At 52.9% G+C, this 21,004-nt stretch overlaps 2 protein-coding genes across 9 annotated transcripts in view; both read left to right on the forward strand.

The window, feature by feature from the left end:
• Window positions 1–251: 251 nt before the first annotated feature.
• Jmjd6 (jumonji domain containing 6, arginine demethylase and lysine hydroxylase) lies at window positions 252–10,738 on the forward strand. 6 transcript variants are annotated; one of them, XR_015450234.1, is made up of 8 exons: window positions 252–761; window positions 1,148–1,536; window positions 2,132–2,418; window positions 3,203–3,338; window positions 3,781–3,874; window positions 4,600–4,738; window positions 5,668–5,795; window positions 10,481–10,738. XR_015450234.1 is itself a non-coding variant. In XM_021241185.2 (7 exons), exons 1-7 carry the CDS (start codon window positions 633–635, stop codon window positions 7,511–7,513), a joined length of 1,245 nt encoding a protein of 414 aa, XP_021096844.1. In that variant the 5' UTR covers window positions 252–632; the 3' UTR covers window positions 7,514–10,738. The 6 variants fall into 6 exon arrangements, 3 of the variants coding, with proteins under 3 accessions (XP_021096844.1, XP_004860827.1, XP_087064548.1); XR_002388167.2 differs by lacking the exon at window positions 3,781–3,874 and adding an exon at window positions 7,477–7,744; XR_002388168.2 differs by having other exon boundaries at window positions 5,668–10,738.
• Window positions 10,739–12,153: 1,415 nt separating this feature from the next.
• Mxra7 (matrix remodeling associated 7) overlaps window positions 12,154–21,004 on the forward strand; it is a 30,356-nt gene continuing 21,505 nt past the window's right edge. For all 3 annotated transcript variants that reach the window (XM_004860766.4, XM_004860767.3, XM_004860769.3), the window contains exon 1: window positions 12,154–12,565. In XM_004860766.4, the coding sequence (XP_004860823.1) occupies window positions 12,308–12,565 (258 nt within the window). In that variant the 5' untranslated portion in view covers window positions 12,154–12,307. The remainder of the gene's footprint in view (window positions 12,566–21,004) is intronic.

Genomic DNA, 21,004 nt, shown 5'->3' on the forward strand with positions numbered 1-21,004 from the left:
GACCGGCTGGGGACGGCGCAGGACGCCGAGCCGCCAGGCTGCGCAGGTGGGACGCCGGGCCAGCTGGGGCCGCCTCCGGGACGCCACGTGGCTCCGCGCCGCCCTGTCCGACCACGAGAAGGAAAAGGCCCTGCGCGGGCGATCACGCAGCCGCACGCATCGCAGGAGCAGCCCGGAGCTGAGCAAACGAAACGATCTAAAAAGAGCGAGGCCCCTGCTGGAACTGGACCGGAAGAGGGCATTAGACCGGCGAAGCGCAGCCGGAAATGGTGCGCACGCCGGAAGCTGGTGCGGGAGAGGTAGAGCGACGGCACGGCTCCCTCGGAACGCGACCTTCTCAACATGGCGCCCTCTTGGCTCTTGTGAGGGCGGAGCTCGGAGGTGCGGAGGCCAATGGCGGACCGCGAGACGCGGCGGGGCGGGGAGAACAGTTGCCTCACACCCAACCCGAGGCTCGGGAGGAGGCTGGAGAGTGAATTTTCTGGAAGGCGACTTTAAAGGCGCCGGGCCCGAGCGAAGGGCGTTTCGGTGCCGCTGTCGCCCTAGCCGCCGCCCTGGTCGGGAAGGGCGCTTTAGTGGCAGGAAGCGAGCTGTAACGAGGACGTTGCGGCATCAGTTGGTGACCCCGAAGGATGAACCACAAGAGCAAGAAGCGGATCCGCGAGGCCAAGCGGAGTGCGCGGCCGGAGCTCAAGGACTCGTTGGACTGGACCCGGCACAACTACTACGACAGCTTCCCGCTGAACCCGGCGGCCGTGGCGGTGAGCGGGGCAGGGCACGGGGCAGGGCACGGGGCCGGGCGTCCGCACCTTCCCCGGTCGCCGGAGCGCCGGCCTGGCTGAGTTCGGGGTCCCCGAGGCCTGGACGGCCGGGCGGGCCTCCCTCTTCCCACCGGGTGGCGGGTCGTCTCTGACCCCTTGGGCGGCGGGACCCTGGGGGGACCCGGCTGTCAAAACCCACACGTGGGAGGGAGATGCTGTGGCTCCGGGTGCAACGTGGTCTCAAGCACGTCCCTCCCCCCCGGGGGGCGGAGTCTCATCCATTGGCGATGTATGTCATTGCTAATTGGCCCTGGGAGACACCCTTGTCTGCCACCGGAGTTTTGTTTTTTTTTTTAAACTGGAGAGGTCTTTTTTAATTCCCTTAGGATAACGTGGAAAGGGCAGACGCTTTACAGTTGTCCGTGGAAGAATTTGTGGAGCGATATGAAAGACCTTACAAGCCCGTGGTTCTGCTGAATGCCCAAGAAGGCTGGTCTGCACAGGAGAAATGGACTCTGGAGCGCCTAAAAAGGAAATACCGCAACCAGAAGTTCAAGTGTGGTGAGGATAACGACGGCTATTCGGTGAAGATGAAGATGAAGTACTACATCGAGTACATGGAGAGCACTCGGGATGACAGCCCCCTTTATATCTTTGATAGTAGCTATGGAGAACACCCCAAAAGAAGGAAACTTTTGGAAGACTACAGGGTGCCCAAGTTTTTCACTGATGACCTATTCCAATACGCAGGGGAGAAGCGCAGGCCTCCTTACAGGTAAAATATTCTACTGGTCAGTGCTTAAAATCTCACCCAGGGCTGGGTGTGGTGGCGCACGCCTGTAGTCCCAGCACTAGGGAGGCCGAGGCAGGATGATTGCTAAGAGTTCAAGGCCAGTCTGAGCTATGTAGTGAGTCACTGTCTCAAAAAAAACAACTCACCTCCAACAGCATTTGTACCAGAGTTCAGCCTGCTGATCTTCCAGACAGTGAGTGGTTCTCCCACGGCTGCACATTAACTGTAGGGTCCTATTCTGGGGAGAATGATTTAATTAGTTTGGGGTGCCCTGGGACATCCGGATTAGTCAGACTTCTCCCCGCCCCTCATTTAAACGTGTGGTTGAAGTTGACTCACTGATCTGTCAGGGAAGTTTCAGCAGTTAAGGTCCAGGGACACACTACTTCTGTGATTTTTTTTTTCCCTGTTAGAGATCATTCCATGCACAGTTCACTTAATGTTTCTGTGTATCAAACTTTGTATAGTCTCTGAAATATCAATAATACAGTATTTAATAAGTAATGCGAACTTAGTCTTCTTTTGTGCCATGTACCTATAATTAAAATCCCCTTCCTGCCTTGTTTCTTTTCTGTAGGTGGTTTGTGATGGGGCCACCACGTTCCGGGACTGGGATTCACATTGACCCTCTGGGAACCAGTGCCTGGAATGCCTTAGTTCAGGGCCACAAGCGCTGGTGCCTGTTCCCAACAAGCACTCCCCGAGAGCTCATCAAGGTGACCCGAGAAGAAGGCGGGAACCAGCAAGATGAAGCAATTACCTGGTTTAATGTCATTTATCCCCGGACACAGCTTCCAACTTGGCCCCCTGAATTCAGACCCCTGGAAATCTTACAGAAACCAGGAGAGACTGTCTTTGTCCCAGGTATAGCTGAGCCCCTTGCCATGGAACCCACGCCGTGCCCATGCTAGGCAAGCATTCTGCCCCTGAGCTACACCCCATCCCAGTACATTCTTTGATTGCAGTAATTTGTGTTGTCATTTTGGAGTAGAGCTGCATTTAGAAGGGGTCCAAAAGGTGCCCTGTGCTTGTCATGTAGATGAAGTGACCCAATCTGGTGACACTATGTAGCTGAATCTCGATGGGGCAGCTCTTATGCAAGATGAAAGTAACTGTGTCTCTGTTACCTAGTATCTCTGCAGTGTAACAGTTTGTGCCTATTTCTGTAAAGGGGGGGGTTGATACAGTGTAGCGCTGGCTAGGTTGAGTCAGGAACCCCCACCCCAACAACTATACTTTAATAATTGAAGCTTAGGAGAGTGATTAAGGTGAGTCATCCTAGAAGCGGAAGAACGTTCTACCTTTACCGTTTTGTGGGGCATAACTTTGGATTGCTAGGGCTCAAACTTGCAGTAAAGGGCCAGAGTAAATATTCTAGGCTCAGATAGTCTCTCTCACAATTGCTTGACTCTGGCCTCTAGCAGGAAAGCAGCCGTAGACAGTATCTAAAGGGCTGGGTGTGGCTGTGCTCCAGCCACACTTTATTGACACAAACAGCCCACTTCCAGTCCCGGTTCAGCAGCATTTACCAAGCTGCATCATGTATCCATGAGCTGTGCCTTCTGGATAAGAAGGGCCAGTTCCTGGAGTCATGTTACACAGTGATTGTGGGACCAAACTGTTGAACCATTTATTTGTTGGGTTTCAGGAGGCTGGTGGCATGTCGTCCTCAATCTTGACACCACCATTGCCATCACCCAGAATTTTGCCAGCAGCACCAACTTCCCTGTTGTGTGGCACAAGACGGTAAGAGGGAGACCAAAGTTATCGAGGAAATGGTATAGGTGAGAAGCATTTCTTTTCTTATTTTTGCTTTGTTCGGACTCCTCCCCCGGAGATAAAAAGAGCCCATCCCTGCGGTGCTCAGTGCTGAGCTTAGAGGGCTTCACTGGCAGGGGAGAGAGCGCCAAGGTCAGGGCCAGTTTTCAGGGTGTTTGCCGGCCTCCAGGTGGCAGGGGAGCCCCTGCATGTTCATTCAAAGCCACTCAGTCCAAACATGGTTGTAATTGGGATTATTTCTCCTTTTGTTTTCTTTTTCTTTTTCTTTTTTTGTCTGTTTGCTTACTTGATTTTCAAAGCTAGCACTAGCAAAAAAAAGCTCTTTTGCTTAGTTTTTACTTTGGTTCTTTGTTTTTCTTACCCAGAAGCACTTCCCATTTGCACTTACTGCCTTGAGTTCTTGTGAGGTGACTGCCCTGGAGACTTAGCTCCTCTGTTTATCCACAGACCAGATACAGCACGGGCAGCGGCAGTGCAAGCCACCCCCAGCCACCCCGTGCCACTGTATCCCAACCCTGACCTGGAGGGACCAGCTCTCGGGGTAAGAGGGGGGTTCTGGCTTGTTCAGTGCACCTCCTCCCTCTGAGAGGGCAACAAGGGTGGTGGCTGTGTTCCCCTGGACTCCCGGCATCTGCAGCCCACCCCTGCCCTTAGGCCACCACGTGTTCAGCATGGTCACTGCAAGGCCATGATGGACAGCAGGTCTTTTGTGGCTAGTGACAGTGGAGCCAGGTGAAATTCCTACAGAGGAAGACTACAGCTCTTAGAGTCTGTAAGTTTGCTTTCCAAGTGCAGGGGACAGTCTCTTAATTGACACCTTATTTCTTACAAACCTAGTTGTTTCTGCTCTTACAAGTAGAATCTAACCAAACCAAACTCCCATCATTAGTGCTGTGCTGTGAAAATGAAAGATTAAAAAAAAAAAACAGGAAAGTCTCAGCAACTAGGGAAAAAAAACTAGGAAAAGGAAGAAAACTAAGACTAACCCAAGGAAACACTGCCTCCCATGCACCCGTGTGGCTGGCTCCCTTGCGCAGGCAGGTGATGGGAATTGTGTGGAACTAGAATGGAGCTTTTCCTCTGGAACAGCGTGGGCAGCCTTCGAGGTTTTGTTCCAGTGTGGGGCTATGTACAGGAGTCGCTCCGAGTCAACACACTGGGCACTTGAGGTGTCTTCAAGCAGTGTGGGTCTCACTTTGAAGTCTGCATCATCGAGTGTGGGTGTTGCTGCCTGCCTCCGTACTGAGAATGTCTCTTGCCTCTCAGGATCTTGAAGCAGGAGCACCCTGAGCTGGCGGTCCTAGCAGATGCCGTTGACCTCCAGGAGTCCACGGGCATTGCCTCTGACAGCTCCAGTGACTCCTCCAGCTCCTCCAGCTCCAGCTCATCCGATTCTGACTCTGAGGTGAGGGAGGCCTGGCCCGCCTGCAGGGGGCGCCTTGGGCCTAAGGCACCTGTGAATACCAGCCCACCTCTGTCCCTCTGTCCAAGCGCTACGGCGTCACTGTTCCTGCAGAAGGCTGACCCTTGCCCACGTGACAACATCATGTGTGTGAGACCTGTCTGCTGCCGAGGTGTGGGCGTTTAGGGTTATAACTGGCCCAACATCGCACAGCTAGCAAACAAGTGTCAGGATTCAAATTCATGTCCCATTGACCTCACAGCACATGTGAAGAATTTTCTCTGTGGATAGTATACTGTTGACTCAGAAAATCAACTTAAGTGAACACAAAATAGTGGGTAAGAGGGTCTTACGCCTTAGCACATGAGATTTTTCTCTCTCTGTGAGACAGTCTCACTGTGTAGTCTAGGCTGGCCTTGAACTTGTGAGCCTCCTTCCTCAGCTTCTCAAGTTCTGGAATTACCCATGTACATCACCTTACTAATCACCAGCTAATTTTTGCTCTTCGGTTTTTTGGTGTTTTTTTTTTGAGGCAGAGTCTTGCTGTGTAACAGGCTGGATTGGGAGGGAACTTAGACTGTCGAGTGTTGTACCTGTGTACTTTGACACATTGAGCTCTGCATTGGTGCAGTGAAATCCCATAGCAAGCTCAGAATGCCAAGTGTGAGATATTTTACAGTGGGGTCTTCATTGCAAACCCATAACCCTGTCACGAGAGACCACTGGGCAGCCATTGGCATCTGTGAGAAGTCTGCAACTCTTAGGGAGCCTGAGCATGCATGAACACTCAGGCTGTGCTGTGGAGCTGCTGTTTGGCTGCTTCTGTTCCAGGAGACAGTGATTAGTATCTGTGCTCTCTTCAGGGCGCAAGTTTGTTTTTGCAAAGAAATGGTTGCATCATGGTTGAGTTCTTGTTTTTCTCCCATGTCCAGTGCGAGTCTGGGTCAGAAGGCGATGGAACAATGCACCGCAGGAAGAAGAGGAGGACATGCAGCATGGTGGGCAACGGGGATACCACCTCACAGGATGACTGCGTGAGCAAAGAGCGCAGCTCCTCCAGGTGACCATGCACGGCTGCTGTGTGTATACAGGACACATTTTGGGCGTGTGCCAGGGCCCAGGGAGGGCAGCCTGTTGTATCCTGCAGACCAGGGGAGGGCACCACACGCCGGAGGAGGAGGAGGAGGAGGAGGAGGAGGAGGAGGAGGAGAAGGAGGCCCTCAAAACTTGAACCTTTGCTCAGCATTTGCTACAGTAGCTCTTCCTCTGCTACTGGCGCAGATCAGCATGGCTCATTGTCATAAGGGCAAGTGTGTGGCCAGTGCCAAGGGGACCCTTTATACTATTTAATAAAATGAGTCCGTTTTATATCTTAAGCACTTTCCTTGGGTAGTACCGGGGCCTCCCCCACTGCTCTCTCCTGTAGTTCTAGGGAAAGCAGTGGCTTCCCTGCTGGAATTTGATGAAGGGGAGACACTGGAAGAGTCGTCTGGCATCTTCTGAAGACTCTTGGGCAGGGCTTCTTACCTCTTTCCCAGTTTGCCGTTGCTACTTCGCTTGCTCAGGCCAAGTTGGACAACGGCAAAGAGCTCAGATTTTTTTTTTTTTTTTAATTATGTCTTTGTTTTGTTTTTTGAAACAGGGTCTCGCTATGTAGTTCAGGCTAGCCTTGAATTCGCAGTGATCCCCCTGCTTCAGCCTACCAAACGCTGGGATTACAGTTGTGTGCCACCACACCCAGCAAACATCTTTTATTTTTGTTTGCTTTATTAGTTTTGTGTTGTTTGTTTTATTGTGGTTTTTTTGGTACCACGGATCAAACTCGGGACCTTTCGCTTTCGAGGCAGGCGGGGGAACCACTGAGCTAAATCCCCAGCCCATTAGTTTTGTTTTTGAAACAGGGACTTCCTATATAGGCTGCACTGGCTTTGAATTCACTATGTAGCACAGCCTGCCCTTAAACTTGCAGTGATCCTCTTACCTCAGCCTCCCAAATGCTGGAATAACAGGCATGTACCCCACACCTGACTTTTCTTACAATATCTCAATCACGTCTTGAAGTTTTGTTTTCTTTTTATACAAAGTTGGATCTAAATTAGTTAGAGCTCACCTTCAAAAGCAGTGAGAGAAGCTGTCTGCCAGACCCTGCCCTGTGCAGCATGTGACAGATGCATGGTGAAGGTTGTCCCTGCTGTGTGCCTCTGGGGTCTTGCAGTCCCAGAGATCCTTTTTCACTGCAGTGGTGGAGAAGTTGAGAGGCGAGGCTGGGGAAGATAGTAAAATACTGAAGTCCATAGCATTCTCAGTGTCTGAAGGTGATGTCCCTGTTATGTTCTTAAAAAAGAACAGCAGCTGTCTTCTTAGATGAGTAATGCAAGTTCAGGACCCATGTTCCTTTGTGGTATCTTCTCTGTGTTCCCTGTGATGCAGCTGGGATTGCACGGGGAAAGTCAGGTTCTTATTCAAGGAAATTTATCAGGCTAGAGTGTACACTTCTCAGCCCTAGTTGTCCTTTTCACAGCCAAGCTTAGGTTTCCCCTCTTGCCACTAAGTTGTTTCTGTTATATACTCACTTCTGTACCTGACATGTGACTCTGTAATTTCTGGGAAAGGTTTGTAGAGAGCCCTACCGTCACTTCAGCATGGGGACCCAGGGCTCCGCTGTTAACATTGCCATCCAGCGCTGTGGCCAGCTGTGCTGTCTACATGCTGATGACAGGCGGTTGTACTTTCCTTGGCAGGATTAGGGACACATGTGGAGGCCGGGCTCATCCCTGAGCAAATAGAGAGACTCCCCGAGGTGGCTCTGTGTGAGCTGTTGGCTGCCACGCAACTCAGTTCTCACGTCTTCTGCTCCTACTTCTTTGTCTTTGAATTTGGATCTTCCTTCTCTGGTCCAAGCTCCTGTCTTCGGTCAGATGCTGGTTTTACTGCTTGCTAAGACTAGATTGCCAAGAAGTTTAAAAGCTCGGCCAGCTCAGGGAAACACTGAAGCTACCATGATGTTGGGTAAGAAAGTTCTGTGTTATCTTGTGCAAAACCACATGGGTGAACCCCGAGGCTAGAGGGTTGTGATCCCTTCCGAGTCTCACTCACTCTGCCTGTCCCCTCCCTGCTGTTGGTAAGGAACAGTGGCTGCACAAGCAGAGACCCCAGGAATGGCAAGTGCACTCGGAGCTGTGGGGGAAGCGGCCTGTGGAAGAAGCACTGTATGTGCTGCCCCCCAGGATGCACCGTGCCAAGGATGCATGCAGAGGCCAGCTGTGTCCAGCTCATCCTCTGCTGTTCAGTACCATCCTAGGAGTCATCTTTGTCCACACTCAGGCTGTGAAATTTCAGGGGTGTTCTGTGTGGTGCATTTAGGGGTCAGGGGCAACACCTGTTTGCTCAGAGAGAATGGTATTTAGTGTGCTTTTGTCTTGGAATTTAACTTATAAACAGGCCACCTTCCAGCAGCACATTCTTCCCACCTCTTTAAGGGACTTCATCACTGTGTCCCCCATTTGTTTGGCCTACGGACATCAAGCAGGCAGCTTGTGTTCCACACAGGAGAGAGACAGGGATGGTGCTTCTAGTCTTTAGGATCTGTGGGTGCTTTTGCAGAGCTCTGGTGGAAAACTTGGAGACTGACCAGCAGGTTCCCTGTCTCGCCCTCTAGAATCACCTGCTTGCCTTAATCTGCCCCTAAATTCAAGGAAAACAGGTTTTATCATTTCCTGACTCTGGGTCGTGTACCTTTGCTTTAGGAGGCTGGTCCTGTTTTCTCTCAGTTCAGCTTTCTGTATCCTGAAACCCCAGCCCCACTGTGTGCCTAGGTGGGAGAATCCTCTCCTGCAGAGGCTGCCACTCCCTGCCGGAGTGAAGGAGAGAAGGCAGCTCCCCCTGGTCCCTGATGGGCCGGGATATGCTTGTCTCTGAGTCGAGTCAAATCCTGAGAGTTGAAGTGCTCTAGTAATACTGAAAGATGTTCCTCCTCCTTGTGTTTTTGTGTTTTTGTTTTTTGGGGTTTTTTTCCCCCTTTCAATACTGGGGATGGGACTCAGCCTCCTGTGTGCCAGACAAGTGCTGTACCACTGGGCTACATCCCCAGCTCTTTTAAGATAAGAACTCACCACATTGCCCAGGCTGGCCTCGAACTTGCCTCCACCTCTGCAGTAGCTGGGATTAGAGCCCTGCACTACCTTGCCCAGCTACTCCTGCAGCTTTTAAAAAGACTTTTCTTGTCATCTTCACATTTCCCCCCTCCCCTTGTTGCTATCTCGCTTCCCCCTAAACTTCAGCCAAAAGAAGGGCTCTCTGCCACCAGAGGGTGCAGTGGGACGTATTGCCAGTGGCCTCTGATGGAGCAGAAATTTGAAACTGAAAGCTCAGCTCCCCATTTCTTCAAATGCTGGAGGTGATTCCTGGTTGCTAGACACCAGCAGAAACAAGGGACCTGGCCACAGTCCTCTCTCCTGACAGTGCTGGACAGCACAGATTATGTGATGCTCTTGCCACCCCATGAATAATTGTGGGGTGCCAGGCCAAGGATTCAGCAGTCCACTGTGGAAGCAGAGTGAGGTGGGGGAGCCTGAGCACCAGGTGTTCAGGACTCCACTCTTCCCTCCCACCTGGCCTGTGCTCCTCCTTTGAATCGAGTCAGCAGGAAGAAAGAGAAGGATGCAATTCAAGACCATTTCTGGGGATTATTCTCCAGGATGGCTACTGATCTTAAACCCAAAGAGCTGTATCTTGGAAAAAGGAATATTGGAAGGATGGGGAGGAGCGACCTGAGTAGGACCCAGGGCACTGGGCCTTTGGGAATTTGGTCCCCGTCACCCCAGGAGAGTCCAGTGCAGCTGCATAGGTGGCCCTGGAGTTGTCAGTGGTCCTGGGATGCTGAGGGTGAGGCTCCTGAGGGAAGAGCCGCCAAAGCAGGGACACCACTCACAGTCACATTTTATTCTTGCATTGCCCACTGCTTAGTAATTTAAGCACCCAGCAAAAGTTCTACTGCCAGCCATGGTGGCACACACCTATAATCCCAGCACTCGGGAAGCTGAGGCAGGAAGATTGCAGGAGTTTGAGGCCAGCCTGGGCTACATAGTGAATTCAAGGCCTGCCAGCCGAACTACATAGCAAGACCCTGTCTCAGAAAAAAAAAAAGTTGGAGTACCTGGACTGCTCTTGGTGCCAGAGGTACAGCAGGGACAAGCCAGGGTCCCTGACCTTGAGGAGCTTGCTCGGCAATAGCTGCTGCTGTTCATAAGAGTAGGAGACAAGAGTGTGTGCGCTTCCGCAGCCAGAAAAGCAAGTGCCACCCTCCCTAAACAAGTGGACCAGCTCTTCATGAAGGGGCATGGCCAACCATACACCATGTGCTGGATCCGGACACTGTTTCTTTGTAGAGTAACTGGAAATTTAAGAAAGCTCACAGCAAATTGCCGATAAGCCTCACAAGTCCAGAACCCAGCCCTGAACTTAGGACTGTAGGCACGAGAACGGGATGGAGTGAGTCAGTCAGTGTTGTAGAGGTGCTGTCTAGGGCACGCATGTGAACACACAGCTGTAGGTGCCGTAGTTGTGTGTAGCTTTTCCCAGAGAAGCGGCTGTGATGTGTGTGCTGACACTCCTGACAGGTTCAGCGGAGTCTAGCTTCTCTTTCCTAGCTTTTGTCAAGATGTCCTGTTGTTGTCACGCTGTTTTCAGCAAAACTAGAAGAGTATAGGCCCGTAGGTGGTACCTCTCAATTTGTCTCATTGTTAGATCAGAAATTGGAGTCACCAAGCCCCCCATCTTCCGAGGAAACCAGCCCTTGCCTGCCTGTCTCCGCGGTGACCTTGCCAGACCCCACAGAGCTGGGCTCCTGCAGTTGTCAAACAGAACCCTGAGCAGTCTCGGTTCTGTGTTCCCCATGCTGTAGCGTCTGCTATGGAACGCCCATGGGGTCTGCCATTGGGTCGGTGTTTTTTAACTTTCACTTAGATGAAACTTGTTCATTTTAAATAAAGCAACTGGATTTGGGGTTGTGTTTTCTGCATTGTTGTGTCTTTTCTTTTCACTCTTACTCATTTAAAAATCAATAGAACGTTTGTCAGCAGAACAAGACCTCTTAAAAATACACTTTAAACCAGCATTTGTCCAGAATTCCAACAGTGGTCAAAAGCCAGCAGCAGTCTAGAGACAAAGCCCATTCCACCTTTTTCTTCTTTGTTTTGAGACGGGTCTGTCACCGCCTGCTCTAGGCTTGAACTCACTGTGTAGCTTCACTGGCCTGGAGCTCACAGCAATCCTCCTGCCTCAGCCTCCCAAGTGCTGAGATTGCACCACTAAACATCACACCTTTTTCATCAACCACTAAAAGTAAAGGCATCTCCCTGCAAACATGAGTTGCAGCAGGATAAAGCTCTTCTGTTTCATAACCAGAGCTCATGTAGCAGCCAGGGGTCCACCTGGCTCTTGTGTTTTAAAAGAAGCACCCCATCTAGCATCGCAGTTTACATCCCAAGAAAGTATTAGATGCATGCTAAGCAAAAATTGGAAAACTGGAACCTTGCTTCTGCTTTTTTTCTTTGATTTGAGACAATGTCTGGCTGTGTTGCCCAGGTTCAACTCAAACCTCTGGGCTCAAGGGACCCTCCTGCCTCAGCCTTCTAGCAGCTGGGACTACAGGTGTGTGCCATCTTGCTCAGCCACCCTGCTTTGGACATGAGGCCCTGTGTTGGGCATGGTACCTGACGACCTGCCCAGTGTTTTTGTGGGGTGATGAATGGTAGGGAAGCATGTTTTTGATTACAGCATATTTGTCACTAACATACACTGTTCAGCAGCAGAGCTCTGGAAGGATTTGGAGAAAAGCAGTAGCCTTCCTGTCCCTCATTCTGCATTCCCACCCCGAATACATTCCAGAAGTGTGCAGAGAAAGCCAGCAGGGAAAACAGTGTTGACCCCCAGGACCTGGCCCTGAATTCCAGCCTTTCAGAGGCAGCCTTGTCTCAGTAGGGCCTGTGTTGAAGGCTGCTGGCTTCGCCCAGGAAGGACGCAGTGCCACCTCCATCTGAGAAGTGGAAGCGTATTAGATCAGTGCTCAGGAACACAGGCAGTTGACCCGCCCCTAAACACAGGGCGGAAAGCAGCGAGGCTTCGCGATTGTTATTGGTTGTCTCACAGAGCAGTCAGGGCCGCAATTTCCAGGACCCTTTCTGGGTTAGTGAAGCTTCCCGCCTCACCCCTTCCCCAGCTCGCACCTGTATTTGCAGACGGCTCCAAGGTGGGGTTCTGTTCGGGGGGGCCGAAGTGATACCAGGAGATGATACTCGAAGGGGCACCTGAGAAGCGAGAATCTCTCAGTGGTGCAAACCGAGCCTGAGCTCAGATAATCAGATTAAATCGTTCCCCCAAAGCATCAGGCTTCCCAGCCAGGCCTAGGCTGGCGCTCCAGCGCCCCCCGAGGGTGAGGGTCCCCAGCACCTAAGTCCCGCCCACGGGGCGGGGGCGGGAAGGAGGCTCCGCCTTGGGGCGGGACCTGGCGGCCGGGTGCGGCGGGCTCCCTCGGGTCTGGGAAAGCGGTCTGCACTAGGCGGCCGTGGCGCGATGGAGGTGCCAGCCGAGCTGCTGGCCACGCTCCCCGCGCTGTTCACGGTGCTAGCGCTGCTGCTCGCCTGGCTGCTGCTGCGACGCGGGGCGGCCCCAAAGCCCGCTCCACCGGCCGAGACCACCGGGACCCCCACGCCGCCCAGCCCCTGCGCCCCGGAGCCCGCGGGACCCGGAGAACCCGAGGGCCCGGAGGAGCCCGGGGAGCCCGCGGCGGCGCCGGCACAGGCGGAGGATCTGATGGCCGAGGCCAAGAAGGTACGCACGGGGCCTTCCCTCCCTGGGCGCCCGCGCCCCTGGTGTCCCCGCTGGCCTAGGCCCCCGCGAGCCTCCCGGCCTGACCACCCCCGGGAAGGGAAGGGAGAGTCCGGGCGTGCAAAGTCTCAGCCCTCAGACTCCATCCTCCCCCAGAAAGTGCAGCCGGGGGAGGGTGGGCTGGAGTTGGCTTGTTTCCTTCCTCCCTCCTCCGCCCCTGGGCGCCAGGAGCTACCCCGGAGGGGTCGGGTCGGGTCGGGTCGAGTCCCAGAGCTGCGCCGCTCCGGCCTCCGACCGCCTGGAATTTTGCTCCGCTCCCTCCTCCTGCCTCTGGCGCCCACCGGTTCCAAAATCCACATGCACGTGGCTTCTTTCGAGACCCGCAGTAGGAGTTGTCTGGATGTTGGAAATAGAGTACTTTGAGGAGGTGAGGGGAAGGAAAGCTGCCTCTTTTTTAGGCCAACTTGAAATCCATATTCCAGAGTCGATGTGGTGTTTCGTGAGGCCCATAGGACCGGACGAGACCATTGCAGTCATTTTTATTGTCCTTTTCCAGCTGCAAGTGGGCCTTGGCATGTCCCACACACACACACCCTCGGAGCTCCGGACACCTCCAGGCCGGCCTTCCCCACCTCTGCCCCGGGCCACTCTGGCGTTGGCTCCCACCTAGGCCCCGACTTACTTCAGGACGTCCCTTGCCCACTCCCATCCGGCCCAGTGCTGTCACAGGAATCTCTTCAGACCGAAAAGCCCCTGGCCCACCATCCCAGCATTGCACCCCTTGGCTAGCTCAGGCCACCACCTCGGGTCTCCAGTCAGATTTTTTCTTTCTTTCTTTTTTTTTTTTTTGGTACCGGGGATCGAACTCAGGACCTTGCGCTTGTGAGGCAGGCGCCGGAACCACTAAGCTAAATAAATCCCCGGCCCCCTAATCAGATTGTAGCACCTTGTCCTGTCCCTGGGTGCCTTTGCTTAGTGAGGAGGGCAGCATGGACGGTGTCAGGGTGGCCGAGGATGCCCACTCTGTCCTTTGCTGGACACAATGGTTAACACTGGATGGAAGTCGGGAGGGGAGACTGGGCTCAGTGGCGTTTTTCTTTATGCCAGACCCCTTCTGAGCAAGCTTTTTGCTTGACAAGTGGGTGACTAATTGTGTCATTAGAGTGGCTCCTACCCAGCCCGAGGGGGGCAGTTGTGTGCATCCCGGAGAGGAGGGAGTGGCCCTGCCATCCTGGCTGGGGGAGGGGTTTGGACATGCGCTGAGATGTTCCCTTTGCTCCTGTGTTTGGGGTTCTGGCCTCACTTGTGGGCTCCAGGGCACAGGAGAAGGCATCTGTACTAATCTCAGGCCACTGCTGGCTCTCCATCAGCCCTGATTATGCCTTGATCCTTTATCCCCCAGCAATGAGTTTCCGACTGAAAACCAGGATGGTGTTTAGTGGCCTGCTGTCACATCCTGAGCCTCTGGGGCACAGCACTTCTCTGTAAGGCTTTTGGGCTCTGAGCCTGTGTAACTTCTAATGCACTAGATGCAATGGTTGGTGTTGAAATAGGATGCCCCCATCCCATCCAGGTAGATGCACATTCTCTAAAGAATGTGGGTGCTTTGAAGGACAGGGAAAATAAAAGGAGTTCAGGTCCTGGTGCTGGCTGTCCTAAGAGAACCCACGCAGCAAGAGAATTCATAAGTCAGTTTCCTCCCTTGGAGGCTCAGGTCCCCACCATTGCGGGGGGGGGGGCAGGATTTAACCCAGGATTTTGAACTGAACTACATCCCTAGCCACCCTTTACTTTTTTGAAACAGGGTCTCCCTAAATTGCTATGGTCAGGATTAAATTTGTGTCCCTCCTCCCTCAGCCTCTCAGAGTTTCAGAATTACAGGCATTTGCTCCCATCTCCCGCTCCCTTTCTGAGCTGGCCTGTGCATAAGGCCCTGGGTCAGGGACACAGATATCCGTGTCCTCTCCAGCTGACCCAGTGGTGGAACTAACAGAAGAACCAGCTGGCTAGAAATGGTCTTGAAATAGACTTGGGAATTTCCAAGAGTTTCCAGTGCTTTCCTCTGATGCTCACGTTGCCTAAGCTTGGAGGGCAGGCCGGAAGAAGGCCTCTTTGAGGAAAATAACAGGCTGGGTGGGAAGCTAAAGGTGATGCCTTGAGCTAGCCACCTTTGCTCTCCCTAAGTGAACTGAAGGTCAGCAGCCCGGGGAAGGCTGGAGGAGGTGAGCACCCACCTACCATTAGCCCGGAAGTCGCTGCCCACAGAGAGAGAGAGCGTGGCGCTTAACTCCCTTCTCCCTCCCTCTTCATTTTCCATTAACCAGTCCCATCTAATCCAATCCTCGGCTTTCCCAGCGAGGCCTGGGCAGTCTGGGGCAGCTGCTGCCTCTGACTCACAAAGCTGATTATTGAGGAGGATCTGGAGCCCCAGGCAGCTGCTGGCAGCTGCTGCAGTGGGTCCCTGGGGCAGCATCCCTGAGGGCGGGACCCTCCACCTCCTAGGCCCGGAGGTGGCCTGTTAGGGGCCCCAGGCCTGCACTGTTCGGCCAGCAGCGGGGAAGGCCTCTCCGCTCCCCAGTGCTCCCCTCAGTGCAGGCCAGCCGGGCCGGAAGTCAGAGTAGAGGGCAGGATTGGGTTATTAGAACCGCTTTCCATTCCCCTCACAGGCATTAGTGTGAGGCGGGCAGTGCAGGAAGCGCCACAGCACACTCTGCTTCCACAAACAACAGTGAGCCAGCAAAGTCAAGGACAAGCGCTTGTCCCTCCCAAGGCTGGGAGCTGCTCTTCCTTGATGCTAATGTGTAGATTGGGTTCTGCATTCCCTAATAAAAGGAAGGATTCGGGTGAGGCTGTATCTGCATCCTAGGATTCCCCAGCTGTGGTCAATGGCCAGAGGGTTGAGGATCATTCTAGGGATACTGGAGTTGAATGGTCCAGACTAGACTGGTCTGTGCCAGAACTCAGAGCCCTTCGCACTGGGTCCTAGCCCAAACCAGAGCAGGAACTGCAATGATGTTACCTACTGCAGTCCTAGCTACCTGGAAGGCTGAGGCAGGAGGATTGCTTGACTCAGGAGTTCAAGGCCAGCCCCAGCGATATGGCAAGACCCCATTTCAAAAACAAAACAGAGTAAGGATTACTTGTTCTAGGGATTGAACCCAGGACCTAGCTTGTGCTAGGCAAGTGCTACACCCTGAACCCTGGAGTAGGGACTTTCTACGGGGCAGCTGGCTGATGTCACATCTGATGTCCCGAGTTAAGAGACTTCTAGATTACAGGAGACTAAAGCACAGTGAGAAATGAATGCAGTCCTAATCCTTGATCGGTGACTGGATTCTGGATCCAGAGCGAGAGTGGGGAGCTCTGAGACTGAAACTTTTTGAGGGGCCAGACATCAAATCCAGGGCCTTGCTCCCCCACTGCACTACATCCCTAGCCCTGAGACATTTTTTAAATGAATGGTGTGTTACATAATTTTATTGGGCCAATGCTGAACTGCTTGAGTGTGATGCTGGCATCGTGGTTATAAAGAAAAATGTCATTGTCCCCGGGAAGAAGCATGTTGAAATATTTAGGGCTGACATTTCATGATGCGGATCATGGCCCAAAGCCCAGGCGAATGTGGAGAGAGGGAAGACCGTGGGGCCGGCGGGTCCAGGCAAAGGGTGTGTGAGTGTTCGTTGTATATGCTTTCACCTTCTCTGCAGCTTTGGGATTTTTCAGGATACAAACACAGTACAACATTGGGAAAAAGAAACACAGTAGGGAATTTCTCAGGCAGGGCATGGTTTTGGTCTGGTGGCTAAACAGCCTTCATCTGTCTGGCTGGCTCCTGCAGCTCAGCCCTATCACCCCTGTGAAGTTGCCCTGTGTCTTCACCCACCTTATGGCCACTGGGTACCCTCTGGACGCTGCACAGCCCCCAGGATCATTGGAGGGCAGGTGAACCCCTTCCATCACCTGTCCTGACCTTTGTTCCTTGACACTGTCCCAAATTCTCTCTTGCCCCGAATTCTCTCCTCACCAGCAGGGAGCAGAGTGACATGTAGGTGTCTGATAGTTGCTCCTGTCACTTTGGGACCCTCTGTGCGGTCGTCTCGGGCTGACATAACACAAGCCCATAGACTGGCAGGACGAGCAATTGTTTCTCACGTTGGTGGAGGCTGGGAAATCCAGGATCAAGGCGTCAGCAGGTCCAGTTTGGGGTGAGGGCTCTTCTTGGCTTGAACTCACCACCTTGCTGTGTCCTTCACAGCAGCAGAGGGAATGCTCCAGGGTCCCTTCTTCCTCCCTTAAGGGCACTAATCCCATCTCAGGGCTCCAGGGTCATGGCCTCATCTGAACTGCTCAGCTCCCAAAGTCCCCACCTCCAGTCACACTGACAGTCAGGGCTTCCGAAGCATAGGCATGGGGGCTGGGGGGGATTTAGTCCACAACAGGTCTGGGGATTCGGGGGGGGGGGGCTGGAAATAATCTAGGTGCCCATTATTAAAACATTGGGTTAATTAGCAAATTGGTATTAAATAAGTAAGGAAAATAGGAAATAAAATAAAAACATTTCATAGTAATTACAATAATGTTTATCAGCTGAGCAAGGTGGCACACACCTGGAATCCCAGCACTCAGGAGCCTGAGACAAGAGGATTGCTGCAAGTTCAAGGCCAGCCTGGGCTACATAGTGAATTCAAGACCAGCCTGAATTACATGATGAGACCCTGTCTCAAAAAACCAAAAAAAAAGTACATCAGCATAACAGGCAACTCGGGGCTGTAAGTGGAGCTCCATGTCTGGTAGCTCAAAGAGGTGTTTTTTGGTTTTGCTTTTTTTTTTTTGAAAATGTTTTAAACTCATAATTTGATTATTTTTCCATATAAGAAAGAATCCTGAGCCAGATGTGACAGCACATGTCTGTAATCCCGGCATGGCTGAGGCGGGAGGATTGACCACAAGTTCAAGCCCAGTCTGGGCCGTTTAGTGGCTTAGTAAAACCCTGCCTCAAAATTGTAAAAAAGGAGGGAGCGATGAGGCTGGGGTGCTGCTCGGTGAGAAGGCCCTGAGTTGGGCTCAATCCCCAGCATCTCTCTCTCTCTCTCTCTCTCTCTCTCACACACACACACACACACACACACACACACACAAGAAAGGAAAAACGGTGAGACCTGGGACGGATAGCTCAACTTCATTCTTTCAGCAAGAGTCTTGGTTACGCATAAAATTTAGCTGTCAGAATTTTTACTTAGCAAAAGGCAAAAGAAAAAAGATTTTTTTCACTGAGCAAGAACTAGTAATTTTTTAAAGAGGTAGTAAATTTTGAAGAAATATGTCATGGGAGGAAAGCTGCCTAGCTTTGGAGCCTCAGTAGTAAAACTGCGTGTTCTCCTCCAGACAGTTCCCCCTTTGTACCCTGGAGGGCGGGATGGCTCAGCCCTTGGGGGACATTTTTCCTCCTGAGAAATGCAAGATCCCTGGTGGCCAGAGCACTCCTTGGGTAACCTCAGCCTGGCCACACTGGGTTTGCCACTGTGAGGATGGCTGTGTGGACCAGGAGGTGTGGACTGGGTTCAGAGACCTGGCAGGAGGATCGCTGGGAATTCGAGGCCAGCCTGGGCTACATACCGAGACCCTGTCTCAAAAAACCATACAGCCATGCACACATTGATAACTCTCTGACTAGCCTGATAGCTGGCTGAGGCAATCCTGGGCGCATTCTCAGCAGGACCCCAACTTTGTGACCTTGGCTGTGCTCTTGTTCCCTTTATCCCAGGTTATGTGCCCAGCCAGCCCCCACTGCGTGCCTGAAACTGGGGATTGAACCAGACGCCATTTGTACTGTTTGTTCCTATATACTCCTCTTGGATGCAGTTTAATTTCTAAATTAGGCATAGCAAGAGATTAACAATAGAGTTCGATCCCCGGTGCCAAAAAAAAAAAGAGATTAACAATAACTAATAATGCAATACAATAATTATAACGATGCATTATTTGAACGTATGCATTATTTATTTCTGAAATTTCCCATTTAATATTTTCATTCCATGATTGACTGTGGGTAACTGAACCACAGAAGGCAAAACCATGGCTGGAGGAGGGGAGGCTGCTGAAATCCTTTCTCCTGAGCAGACTGGGACTCCGAGAGGACTCAGTCTGTGCTCCACCCAAGGGTGGAAGCCCCTGTGCCGTGTCTACCGGCCCTCCACCCTACCTAGGTCACAGTGCCCGCCCCTCCACTCTCTCCTGAAGTTGGGATCAGTGTCCCTTCCTCTGGCCGAGGCCCCAAGAGACTTTACAGACTGTCTACACGTGGTGATGCACGTACGTAATTCCACCACTGTGGGAGCCTGAGTCAGGAAGATTGCCAGTTTGGGGCCAGCCTGGAACCTAATGAGACCCTGCCTCAGAAACCAGAGCAGAACAGAATAAATCTGTCTACCTGTCTTCTTTGTATTGCTGGGGATTCAAGCAAGGCCTGTACCGTGGGGCTCACCCCCAGCGCCTGCCTCTGTTACTGTACCCAAAGCTGATTGAGGTCAGGGTTGTCCGGCCAGCTCGTCCCCAGCCATGACCTTGTTCTCCAGCCCTTCAGACTGGACCATGTGGATCCCTTGGTCTTCTTCCCTGTCCTAGACCCTCTCTGTCCCAGACTACTGTATTCTCTGGCAGGGATTGGGTAGAGGGCAGATGAGGGCCCGAGGGGGCTTGCTCGTTTTGTTTTCATAAAGCTTTTGATGTCCTCTGAACCCTCTTTGCAGGAGCATTTTGGGAAACTGCTCATCTGATGGGATTGGATGTGGCATGCTCCGCCATCCCCGAAGGAGCACTTGCTTAAGGCTGGTCACCATCCCCGCGGCTGCAGGGAGGCTGGTGGCCAGGCGGGGGTTGGGTGGTGCTGGCCGAAAGAGCAGTGACTCAGCCTCCCTCTGCCTCCCTGTCCATGGGCCAGTGGCTGAGCCAGCGCCTTGCCTCTGCCCGCTGAAAAGGCTGTACCCATACAGCCCCCTGGCCCCAGCCTGCATGCTGCCTGGCAGGACCCCCGGCCAGTACCCAGCCCAGACCTCTCCCTGAGCCCCATCCCGCCCCACCTTTCCCCTCCCACCCTGGCATCCCCTTCTTCATAGTCTGCTTCCACCACGGCTCCTCCATGGTTCAGGCCAAAAGCACAGGCATTAAAAAAACAAAACATGGGGGGATGTATGTAGCTCAGTGTGGTACCACACCTGCCTGGCAAGCACAGGGTCCTGAGTTTGATTCCCAGTAGCAAAAACAAAACAACAGCAATAAAATCCAACTTGGTGTCACACACCTGTAATCCTCCCACCACTCAGGAGGCTGAAGCAAGAAGATCTTCACAAGTTTGAGGCCAGTCTGGACTACATAGCAAGACCCTATGTCAAAACAACTAAAAATCCAAACCACAAACCTGGGTGTGCCCTTTTCTTCCCTTTCCCCTCCTGCCTGCTCTCATTCTGTCTCCAGTCTTGTCCCCTCTGTCTCCAGGGCCTCCTGAGTGTAGGCCTCCTGTCATCTTGCCATGGCTCCTCTTCCAGAGTTTTTTGTGGCCTGTCTACCCACCCCACTCAGCCCACCAACATCCAGTGTCCTTCTCCTAACCCAGAAACCACCTGCCAGCCGTGTCCAGAAGGAGCCAGAGGCCTCCATGCTCCGCCCCTCCCCAACCCGGCCTGGTCCGGGCCCTAACCTTGACCCTTCCTGCTGTTCTCCCCTAGCTGGCGCCCACACGGGGCCCTTGAGTGTCTGTGGCACTGTCCCTGCCTGGGTCCTCCCAGGCCCTCCCACAAGGCTGTCTTTGGAGCGAGCGTGAGGTGGGATGTCTGGTTACCATTGTCCCCACCCACCCACCACCCACCCCCAGCTCCTGCCCAACACAGGCCCAGCCCGCAACAGGCACCCAGCAGGTTCTTGTGGATTCAATAAGCTGCAGAAAGCACAAAGAGAACGATGAGAGGAGCCCTCTCTTCAGAGTGCTGGGGTTCACCTGGACCCCTTGGGTCTTAGCTGCAAGCCAGTGCCTACCCTCAAAGCAGAGCCACCCAGGCAGGGGCCCTCTCCCTCCACCTCCTCTCTGCAACTCCTAGGGAGGATAAAAATCTGAGCTCAAGCCCTCCAAAACTAACCCTGTGAACCCCAGGCGACCCCTCCCCAGACAGAGGGAAGGGAGGGGTACACAATGAGTAGCAAAGGACAGACTGGACTAAGCCAGATGGATACACCAGAGCACACAAGCATAGCACTCCGGGTGGTGGGAGATCTCCCCAGAGAGCCAGGTACTCTGGAAGCAGGAGGACTTTAAAAGCCAGGGATTAGCTGCGTGTGATGGTGCAGGTCTGTAATCCCAGCATTCTGAGAAGCTGAGGCAGGAGGATCCCAAGTTCAAGCCTACCCTGGGCAGCTTAGTGATTAAGCAAGACCCTGTCTCTAAAAAAT

The sequence above is a fragment of the Heterocephalus glaber genome, unplaced genomic scaffold (genome assembly GCF_053883595.1).
Source record: "Heterocephalus glaber isolate CG9 unplaced genomic scaffold, H.glaber_assembly_v1.0 deba00000937, whole genome shotgun sequence".
Taxonomy (NCBI): Eukaryota; Metazoa; Chordata; class Mammalia; order Rodentia; family Bathyergidae; genus Heterocephalus; species Heterocephalus glaber.